Below are 11699 nucleotides of genomic sequence, written 5' to 3' on the forward strand. Positions count from 1 at the left end.
ATCAGGGGAGGGGAGGTCCTATGGGTGCACAGCTCTTCATGATACTGAGTAACATGCAACTTTCTTACTCTTAGATAACTGTTGAGAGGCAGCGATGTGACCTTGGAGCTTAAGGGATGACTTTCACCAGTTTCTCTCTTATAATTGGTCTAACAACAAGACAGAGATTTCTATTTTAGCAGTTATTTGTCTAATATTTTTCCCCTTAACTAAATAGGAAGATTTTGTTTCCTTCCCTTCAAACCTTCCCCTCAATTGTTATCTGGCTACCAGCAAAGATCTGTGAGAAAGTGTCTCAGAAATAGAGATTTTTGGCATGCCACCTGTTCATAACTCAAATACACAGACCTATATATAAACACATGACATGGAACAGAAATACACACACACAAGGATACTGGGTGGATTTTCAAATGCATTTAGTGTGCTCCCTCTGAAGTCAATGAAAACCCAACCCAGAGCGTCTGATTAGAGTAAATACGGTGAGGAAAATATACACGTTAGAAAGGCAGAACTGGAGCACAAGCCAGCTTGGAGGAGGTGCGTTCCCTGCATATAGCACCGCATCCCCGCTGCAAAGGCTCAAAGAGTTCATAGGGCAGGAGGTCCTAAGCTTTCCAGATGTGTGTCAGAGCCCAGAGAGGGTCTGACGGACTTCTCCCTGCCCCGTGCTGATCTCCACAGGAACAGCAACAATTGACCTTCCAAATGTCCCTTCTCCACTAAGATGTGGATTTTAAGCTCCTTTTAATGAGAGCTAGCATCTGGAAACAAGGAAGAGCAGCCAGCATCGTGGCAACGGGCCAGCTCTGCTGCAGGCACCCCCAGCAAGCTCGTACAAGAGCAGTCCATGGGCTACTGTTGGCGGATGGCTTTGGGACAAAATTGTAGTTGCTGCCCTTGCCTTTTTCCCAACTGCCACAATGATCTGTTTGTTCATTATCTTGCGGTGGGACACTTGGGCACGTCATTTTTGAAGCTGGACTGGTACATTTTCATGCCACTTTCTCGCCCACGCTGTCCCCTGCATATAGATCTACAGTGCAGAAAGGATGCTTAGTGCTAACCAGGACAACGAAAACTGGCCAAGAGATCCCACGGATGAATGCAGTCTGCCACAGCACAGAAATCACTCTGGCTGGCACATGCAGATATTTGAAAGTTTGTTCTTTCGCAGCAGGATTTTAAGATGATCCTCTGAGTTAAGACAAAATGACAAACTCATTTACATGTAAATTGCTTTCATAGCTTTGCAGAAAGGAAGGTTCTGCCGAGCAGTGTTGGACCCTGCATTTGGCCTGCCTTAAATTATAATATAACAACAATTATAATAATACAAATACTACTTTGTACACAAAGCACGCCCTCCCCTGCAAACCCTGGCATGCTTCGGTAGGTCCTACAGCCCTCTAGTCAATAATCACCCTCTCTGCACAGAGAGACATTGAGTGACTTGCCTGAGGCCACAGAGGAATTCTGTAGCAAGTCCAAGGAAAGCTTTGTGGCTCCTAGCTCTGCTTCTTGACCAACATTAACCAGCCTCAAATATATGCAAAAAACATCAAAGCTGACTGTGCCAGGAAGAAATTAAATCAGAAAACAAACAGAAAACCAACCCTGGGGTACTGTGAGGCCTCCTGGACTGTGCTGTTTTATCAGGGGAGTTAAGTGTTAAAAGCTTTTGTTATACTTGTATCATAATCACACAGCAATTGTGCATAAATCACCAAGTTAGCTTGTAGGCAGAAAGGGGTGGAAGGAAAGCTGCACCTCCCCTGACAAGGAGTGAAGAGTTGTCACCAAAAGACAATGGGCAGAGGAAGGCTGGGGAATACACATCAGAAACAACGTGCAACCGCAGCAGGGGGTAAACCCTGCAGTGGTTTACTGCAGCATATCCACAAGGGCCAGCATCTCGATGCAGAGACACAACCTGACCCTGCAGAGACCATCTCCTCTGCACACCATGTTTGCTCCAAGGAAGAAGCCACAGGGATCTAGAGAAAGGGTCTTTTCAAACTGATTTTGATGCTTTACAGTTCAAATCTATCTGAAAGGAGGGACATCAGCAACAAGAAGAGCCACCACAGCGAGGCTAGAGGCGAAAATGCAGCCGCACTAGGGCACAACCCTGCTGGCACAGGGAGAATAGTTGGCTTTACTGAGGCTGAGTCTCCTCTCTGCTACGCCAGGGCAGTGGAGAGCTCCATTTCATATGCTTTCAAGCAGCCCTCTGGATCCTGCAGAGCTGCTGAAGTTGTCCCTGTGAACAAACGGCCCTTTCTAGCTTCTCAAATTCTGTACAATAGCAAGGAAAAAATACTTGACAGTATCTCTTTAAAGATAAACACACTGTAAACAGGAGATCTCCCCCGCCCCGGTAGCTTTCTTCCTCCTGCTTGTGCAAAACCAGAGGTTGCGACCTTCCCTGGGGTTCAGGCACAAGGACAGGATGCGCGAGAATAAAGTTGCCTCTGTTTGCAGCGATACCATAGCTAATAGCACCAAGACCAACACTTAAAACATGCCTAATTTGAGGGCAGGGAGGATCTGGATTTGTTTTTCTTGACTGAACTAGAAAGTTCATCTTTAAATCTGTTCAGCTTCAAGCATGTGAGCTTTTGGCCTCCTTTAAACAGGGGAAATACCATTCCGTTTCTGAAAAGAAAAAAAAAATAGCACATGGAAGAACAGTTCTGCAGTCAGTAAAAGTTTGGCTAACAAAAGGACTCCAGAGTCACGTAAAGAACATTTAATCCGTGGATTATAGGCTCGCACCTGGCAGAAATGCATGTGTAAATACAGGCGTGCAGAGCATCTACACCCTGGGCTAAGGCAGAGGGGAGTTCTGTAGCTAGGAGAGAAAAAGGATTCTTACTACTAATTTTCATAGTTAAATATTTCTCACTCGCACTCACACATACGCAGGCTGTTCCCAGAGAGCTCAGCCTTGGGAAGGATAAAGGAAAGGGCTCAGTTCGGTCTAGGCTGGTGCTGAGTAGCTCCTCTTCTGTTTGCAGTGGTTGTGCAGCAAACTCTTTTATTTGCAGGCAGAGTTTTTACTGCATTAATTATCCTGTGAGTCACTGGGTAATGGACAGTAACTTGGCTCTCCCAGTTGTTAGAAGGGTGTAATTCAGCTCTAATGCAGCGGGTTGTCGAACACGGCATCTGGCAAGATGGAAACTTTCAGTTTCTTTTCAGGCCAGCTGTACTCCTTTGGAAGTTTAAACTGTAAGACAGTAAAGAGAACCAGTTAATGTATACCGCTGCAACCTGCACAGAAAAAACAAAATCGTTGCAAAGAAAGGCAGCCCCATGTTATTATTATCTTTTAAAACAAGAGGCTACTAAGAAAACATTTCCCCATCAGTATGTTTTGGACAGCAGTGGACATTAGATAATGTGGCCTGTGCCTCAGCTGCCAAAGTAAAGTTCTGAGATTTCAGCCCAAGCACTGTTTATTTCATCAGGCGGATTCTGGAGGGTTTCTGCCCCCATCACCATTTCCCCTCCCCGACCTCTCTGAAAATTCGCAGCACAAGTATCTCCCCTCCTACCTGACCATGTCTCTTTCCTTTCACCTATCCCAGCCCCCAGAGCCCCCCTATTTGCTTTAAAGGGAGACTTACGGCAGCTTTCAAACTCTTGCTCGTACAGGGTGGGATGTAAGTGAGCTAGCGTGGCTCTGCCGGGTGACAGGCTTGCAAATGGCCATCACCTCCGGGAGGGCGAACTGTGCTGCCCTGGCTGGGGAAAGCCAGCGTGCCTGAACAGCATTTCTACTCCAGCCCTACCCACCTCTGGTACAAAGACTTCGCAGAGTGCCTGTACAATGCCTCATATTCACTCGGCTGCTCAGGCTGTTTTGCAAACATTGATTGAAGCACAGGGAATGGAGATTTTTTGCCCCAGTCTGGTTTACACAGCACTGTCTCTGGCCAATGTTTCCCAAACAAGGCAAGTGCACTGGTTCTGTCCTGAGGTTGCTCCAGGGCACCCCGCCTTAGGCTGTGAAGTCACCCCAACATCTCTGATCCCAATCATGACTGTGTGGGGACAGAGGTCCAAGGAACCTTACCACCAACCCTTCTCACAACCACCTTTGACCAGGGCCCACACATTCACACAGATCTCTCAAAAACAGCTCTGTGGGGGGGTGTGGGAAGTGGGGGGTGGAATCTCTTAGGCTACAGATCTGCCCCACAGCTGAATGGCAACCAGTTCTTGTCAAGCATTTCATGCAACCCCAATGCCCAGACTGAGGGTCCAAAACCCGTGGGGGACACCTCTGGAAGCCAGTTTGCAGGATGATTTTGTTTTTAAAACTCTGCTGCACCCATGGCATAGCACCACCTGACACCCCAACAGGACTCTCAGGGAGAAATCTCACCGTGAGCCCACACCACCAGTGTCAATTCAGAACAGTTACAGATACAGTGGTCCTCTCCTAGGAGAGTCCTCAGACCAAGGCCAGCAGTGCTGTAAGCTTCTCAGGGGCTACGTGAATTACAGAGTTGGTGCAAGGGGACAGTGACCTGCGAATCATCCGTCTTTATCCAAGTACTTGTCTTTCTTCCCGTAAGCGCCCTGTTTCTGGAGGACATTAACACACACTCAGTGGCAGGTTCCTGCTAAAGGAGATCGCCTCCAGCTGCCTGCTCCACAGCAAGGGCAGCTCTAACATGAATTTGCTCCTGACCTTGCTCCATTTGCAGCTGTGTACGAGGGTAACCTGCAGTTGGTACCCACTGACCTTAGTATGCCGGGCTGGTGGTTCAGGGTCTGACCCATGATCTGGGGGCATGGTCAGGATAGTGGCTACCATAAACTCCCACTCTTTCTCCTCTAGGAAACATAAACAGCCCAAGTCTCACTTATGGTTGTTTTTTTTTGAACTTAAGCCCGGCGTATAGCTTGCACCATATAATCTAGTGGCCTTACACTGCCTAGGGGGTTCTGAGTTGAATGTCTAGGGTATGTGAAAAACATGCTAAAGATACTCAGACAGATCATTTCACTTAATTTCACTTAACACAGGTGGCTCTTTATGCAGCAAAGGAAAGACTCTCCTTGCAGCGCTTCATTCTACCACATGAATATCATCAGCAACAGCCAGCGCTGCTGAGGAATGCCTTCAGTTGGCCCAAACTGGGATCCTGCAAGTTACAAATCCTTGGAGGAATCTGGATGCTGAAAGATCACATTTCATCTCAAGTATTTTCCTTTTTATAAACAGGAGTGGTTCCAAAGCAATCCTCTTGGAGAAGTCATCCTTTGCATTTGTTTGTTTTTCACTTTTTCATTTAGCAAAGTCACAGTAACTCGGAACTGAGCGCCCGGTCGCTGTGCCAGGAGCTGCCATGCCCATTGCCTCTGCCTGTCAGCGGAGAGTGAAGGAACATGAGCCGTCCAAAGCCTTAACTAAAGGGCCTTCAAACCAAAGTGCTCCTGGGCTTCCATGTCACTAGCAAAAACGAGCTTTGGATTAGGTTTAACTGGATAAAAGATGGCCTGAAAGTCACTGCACAGCCAGCAGCATGCTCCCCTCACTCACACAGTGAAGAACACCCTGGCATTAAATCAACTCTGGATTAAACAATTAGAGCCCTGAGATTTTCCTGGGGGGAGGGGAGCAGGGCAAGGGATGGGAGGGCTGCTCTACAAGCCAAAGAAAGTTTCTTTAGAGTCTGCAGGGAGCTGTAAAAAATGGGATTAAAAATATTACATGTCATTTCTGCCACTGCTCTTTGAAGTCAAGCAGAGTATTTATATGGCATGCATGGGAGACAGGGTGTTAAATGTTCCCCAGGAAGAGATCACATGGCAGGGGGAAGTTTAGCACCACACAGCAAAGCTTTATAAAGCTCCCTTGGCTGCTGCTGTAATGCTTCCAGGTTGGTGATGGTCCTCTGCACGCCGTGCAGGGGCAGCAGGTGAAGGCCAAGTAGCAGATGTGAAAAAGCCCTCGTCTGCTCCCCAAACCCAAAAAAGGAGGCCCCTACAACAGATTGTTCAGCAGTAAAATGTGCTGCCACCGCTTTCAGCCTTTCTGAAAGTGGGGAATGTGATGGCCTGGAACTGCTGCCGAGGACACTATGCACGGCATGAAGCAACCCCCACCACCTGGCCCAGGGGTTGCACCGCTTTGATTTGGGGCACGTTGGGAAAGATGCTGGCAGAAAGGAAATGCAGAGTCTCCTTTAATACCCATCCTGGCCCTGTATTTCTTGCAATCCCTTCTCTCAGTGCCTTAGTTCACAGCAGATGTGAAGGTTTAGCAAGGCCTCAAGTCTATGGGGCACGGCTGCAGCCTGTGAGCTGAGGGGAGGATCAAAGGCAAGCTGCAAGACGGGCTGAACTCTCTGGGACAGTACATGGGAGATAGGGGAATGACGCCTTACTTCCTCTGGAGAATTCAGATCTTCTAAATCTTCCAGCATTCTCTCTACAAACTCTTCGGTCAATAGGATCTGCAAAGGAAATACAGTAGTTTACACTCCCAGTTTTAGCTAATTGTCAAAAAACGACGACTCCTGCAGAGAGCAGACTGTACCAGCTCACTCCTTCCCCCATGTCCTTCTATACCACAATACAAAGGTTTGAGGGCAAGGAGCTCCTAACTTTGCCTCCCACCCCAACCACTGCAAAAAAAAGTTAAAATTATACAGCAATCTTTTTTGACCCTCAATTATCTTCCTCAGTCTAAAATTAGAGGCTCGGCTTTAGACAGACAGAGTGGGGAAGGAGGAAAAGGGGTCAAGATAACAACTGTTGGAGAGACAGTGGGAGACAGAGCCGCTTTCATCTGATCCATTGAAGTTAAGCTCACAGTTTAATCAGGAAACAGCAGCGCAGGGAGAGCCTGAGATCCGTACAGAGTCGGTGCTCTGGGCACAGGGAGGGCTCTGACCCAAGCGCAGCACATCGTTCAGATGAACCAGATGCTGGGTACAGGAGTGCTCCCAGAGATGCCTGCGCTAGGCACCTCCACGTTGTATCGCATGTGCCCATTCCGCGTGCCTGTGCTGGGAAAGCTTTTGGCTCATCTCAAGGCCAGGCTGGCAAGCATGAAGCGGCCCAGGAAAGCTGCTGCCGGTGGGTCAAAATTCCCAGCTGAGGGCCACGACCCTGGCTCCACGGAGCCCCCCAAGTCACACAAACCAGAGATACCGGGGGGAAACCAGCCCCAGGAATTCAAGGGGAGGAACTCCCACCCTCCTTAAAAAAGCACGTGACAGCTAAAAGCAAACACATCCTGCCTCTGTTCACAACAGCCGCAAAGGCCAGAGCTCCAGGCAGGCCAGCTGGCTTGGCACAGGAGCAGAGACGGCAGTGCGGGACCAGGCAAACATCCCCACGCAGTGAGGGGGCGTTGGAGCGGCATTCCTGGGAGTTAGGTTGCAGCAGTATCCAGCCGATTATTCCCATTTCAGCCTACAGGTTTGTTTCTTCCCCCCTGCTCCTCCTTTCCTTCCTTCACTCCACCCTTTCCTCTGTCTCTGGCATTGCTTTCCATCCTGAAGTAACCACCATCCCCATGCCGTCTTTCTCACCCTTTCCTTTCCCTGTTCCCCCCAGCCACAAGCTCTGTGCTCACTCCCAGAGAAGGGACTGCTCCAGCACCAAACACTGATGGAGCTAAAGTGCCCAGCCCCACCGCTCTCCGCTGTCCCCTCCAGCTCACGTCTGGAAGAGGGGCAGCCAGGCTGTCCCACCTCCATGCAGGAAGCCACCTCCTATGTCCGCCAGCTCCCTGGTGCCAAAAACATCAGTGGGGAGTGAGTGACCACCAGGATGCCATGGGCTGTTTGGCAAGTGGAAGCCTCTGGGCTCCATTTTGGTAACACGCAAGCAGGGCTATTGGACAGAAAGAGTAAAGGAAGACTCTGGTCTCCCTTTCTTCCTTTGGTTGGCAAGAGAAGAGATCTGAAAACACCAAATCCAGATCCAAGTGCTACCAGGTGTCTGCAGTTCTCTCCCCTTCAACCTTGCCACCCTCCTGCCACTGCACACAGATTTCCCAGGGGATGAGGGAACTGCAAGCTCCCCTCTCCACCACATTCCCCTTTTCACTTAGCTTCAACCTGCAGCAGGCTCCAGGCCAGGGTTTATGACCAAGCTGCTCAGCATGGATGCAGGCACCTCCATCAGGCCTCTCTGATCATACCTTAAGCCTGAAAAAACCCTGCTTCAGCTAGGAGCCAGGAGCTTGCTGCTTTGGACAGGACTCTGCAACCTGGCACCAATCTGCAGACTGGCAAGCTGAGAAACATTGCACTGAAACACGCAGTACCACCGCAAACTACTGCAGTCTCCTTGCAGGAGCCTGTAACTATTCTGCTTGTTGAACTGGAGACACTTGTTTGTTGACTGTTTGCAGGAGGAGGAAGCCGTCTGCCCGTGTCGGAGGCAGGAGGGCAACCCGATCACTCAGCTCAGAAGGAAGAGCTGGGTGGGGAGCTGGGGCTCTGCATGGAGCAGATCGGTTTCTGCGGAGGTGCAGCCTGCAACGGGGTGAGGGAATGAAAACAATTTGGCAGACATCAAAATCTACAGAGCAGCCGGAAAAAGGAGGAGGAATTGGTATTCACAGCAATCAGGCAAGGAGGAAATGAATATTCAGCCATCCACGGATGAGCAAAAATGCTAGAGGTTGGGGTGGGTGAGAGAGCAGAAAGCAGGAATGATGCAGCTCTGGCAGGGGGACTAGAAGACAAGCGCAGCAGGAAGACTCCTGGGCGCTCCCAAGGTGCCAGAGGCAGAAGAGAAATGGGAACCACGTGTGCAAGGCCAGCTGCTCTGAGGCTGGAGGAAAACAAGACAGTGCAGGGGTAAACAGCAAAGGGTGGAGAGAGTGAAGGGGGGGACAGGTCAGGTCCTGGCTAAGCCACAGACCCAGAGTAGGGACAAACCTACCTGGAGCACTGTGGCTAGGACTGACCCGGAGTGCAATCCCCTGAGATGGCTGAGCCCATATGCAGCTCACTGCCCCCTCTCAGTGAGTTTTAGTAATCCAGCTAAAAAAAACCCCAAATTCCACTGATTTAGTGAGCTAAACTGGCTCCCTGAAGGGTCTGACAAGTGGAGTGGGACAGGAGTTCACAGCTCAGCTGTCTCATGGACTGCCTTTGCGGGATCAAAGCAACGGCAGCCCGCTCTATGCAGTGTGCTTAGAAAAGATCGCAGCACCGTTCTGCAAGCCCTGCATAGACAGTTAACTTTCGTGGAGGGCAGGCATCACAGGCTGCAATGACAAACTGCTGCAGTGACATTGACACAGTGTGTCACTCAGAGCCCATCCTCAACAGCCCGAGTCAGAAAAAACCCACCCTAAACCCTACTACCCCATGCTGCTGGGGAGACCTGCTCTCCTTACTGGAGAAGGTTGTCTCCGAAGTGTGGGTGTAACCAAACGTACAAGCAGCCATGTCCCTTGGCACAGGAAACTAGCACTCTTGAGCTCCCCGAGGATGCTGGGGAAGGCATGCATCCACAGCACACCAGCTGCTGAAGCGGGCTTTGAAGCAAGAAGTATTGTCATCCTGGATTCGCACCTAGACAAGATTTCTCTTCTTAGAAGTAGCCCAATCAAAACAGCCCAAGAGCATTAAGTCCTGTGCTCACAGATCAGCCTGCTGTCCCTACCTGCAATCAGCAAAACCACCTTCATGCTGGTGAGCGAGTCTTTGCTCCTACGGAGAAGGATGAGAATAAATCCAATCCCATCTCAGCTTCTCTCACTCACAATATTTCAGGTTTCCAGTTCTTGTAGCATGCCTGCTCCTGCACAGTATGATACCCCATTACATTAACACACACACGTTATATGTGCATGATATTAAAGGTGACATTCCCAGCAAATAAACATGACAGACTGCCATTGCTCTAGGCACCTAATTTAATTTCCTCTGGGATTTAAATCTTAGAAGCTCAAATTAAACAAATAGGCCCTGTTCACTTTATATTTCAGACCTGAATCTAGAGTTTTCCTCCGATGCTGTTAACTGATCTTATCAACAGGACACTGCACAGAGATCACAATGATGAAGCAGCTCATTCCCTTCCCAAAGGAAAACAGAGCCCCGCTGTTGTGCTGCAGCCATGGGAAAAGCCGGTGCAATCTGGAGGGCAAACGAAGCCGTCCCATGTGCACTGAACAGGCCTTTTCTCCCATGAAATCTCTCGGCTGGTGTTGAGGAAGCAAAGGAGCTCTCCCGAGTGGCGGCGGGCGTCCCATGTGCTGCAGTGGCCCAGGCGCTCGCAGCGCTGTGTTTTCACAGCTCTGTGCAAACATTCCCGCCGGCCCAGCCTGCCGAAGCTGGTTACAGGGTGTAGCTCAGCGTTTGTAATGGCTGTTTGCAGTATGAACAGGGAACGGCCTCGCCAGCCAGCTGCGGGTATCTGAAACATCTCCTTCGGTGCTGCACGGTCCTGCTCACACCAGGATCTCCCTGACCTGACCCAGAGAGGTCCGGACACATGCTATCCCATTGCTAGCAGATCCAGACTCCATTTTCTGTGTGCTTTGCAGCTCTGTGAGTGTTAGTCATGCTGCAGATGCTTGGAATACGATGACTAGCCAAAAGATAAGTCCCTGTTTTCTATCACAGGCACCTACCGCACAACTGAGGTCTGAAGCTTGGGTTCTCACTGCCTCACTAATAGCTGCATGTGTCCAGACACGTTACAAAATACCAGGCGAGGCTGTCTTATTCAGGTGGATGTGTTCAGGGAACACACGGGCTGCGTGCATGATGTCTCCCTCTCGTGGCAAGTCTCACCTGAGCTTGCTGAAACCTACTTCTTACCTACAGGGCTTACCTACGGGTCAACTGAAGGAGCTTGTGTTGAAGCTTTTAGTGTTGAAGCTTTCATACCCACAGATAGTTGAGAAACCTGTATCGTGACTCGTTACAGGTACGCGGATGCGAGTGTATGAAAACAGGCGAGATCTAAAAATGTACACAAGGTCATGGGGCTCTAGACCAGTTCGGCTGACTTTGAAAGTAACTAGTTCTTAGTAAAACATTAAAGACTTTATAGTCAGCTAATAGGTACCACCCCAGAGTTAAGACCCCATCTCTCACTATAGGGTTCAACCCTGCCATGAGGGCTTGAAATTCTCAGCGCAGGAAAGGCTGGCTGGGGCCAGAGGTGACACCGATGTTGAAAGCCTGGCACAGCTGGCAAGTCCTTGATCAAGGAAGACCCTCAGAAGCTGAGCTAGGAATTGAGCCGCAGCTCTGTCCAACTTCAGGAAACATGCTTTGTGCAGGGCAAGACACAAGCAATTGGCCCAGGCACAATTAAGCAGGGGTGCTCTTACTGATAAAACCCAATTTTCTTGCCTACCTAGAAACAAACCAAACAATCCCACGCTTTGCCCTAGTGCTTTGTTTGCATTAAACACTGCCACTTGCTTTTCTAGCAGGTTTGTCAAAGAAAGGAAACCATGTTTTATTAGTTCTGGACTTAGTACAGAGCAGGCTTGTACGGCTCAGCCAGAGAAGGTGGGGACACATTGCAATAAACCCCTATGTAAACCATACCAACCCTTCTAAGAAACTGTTCATCCATCCAGGTGTTATGCCTGGCATGGATGGAGCAGTTGTACCCTAAGCCACGTGTCATCTGTTACATCTGCAAATATCCAGCAACTTTTAGGAGCCCTTTGCCCTAAAAATGTTTCAGCTTAA

At 49.5% G+C, this 11699-nt stretch overlaps 1 protein-coding gene across 1 annotated transcript in view; it reads right to left on the reverse strand.

Moving 5' to 3' along the window:
* Positions 1-2737: 2737 nt before the first annotated feature.
* SUFU (suppressor of fused homolog (Drosophila)) overlaps positions 2738-11699 on the reverse strand; it is an 85518-nt gene continuing 76556 nt past the window's right edge. Inside the window, exons 10-11 of the mRNA XM_009575076.1 lie at positions 6405-6473; positions 2738-3232 (exon numbers count right to left, since the gene is read on the reverse strand). Coding sequence (XP_009573371.1) covers positions 3143-3232; positions 6405-6473 — 159 coding nt within the window. The 3' untranslated portion in view covers positions 2738-3142. The remainder of the gene's footprint in view (positions 3233-6404; positions 6474-11699) is intronic.

Source organism: Fulmarus glacialis, unplaced genomic scaffold (assembly GCF_000690835.1).
Source record: "Fulmarus glacialis isolate BGI_N327 unplaced genomic scaffold, ASM69083v1 scaffold3813, whole genome shotgun sequence".
Lineage (NCBI taxonomy): Eukaryota > Metazoa > Chordata > Aves > Procellariiformes > Procellariidae > Fulmarus > Fulmarus glacialis.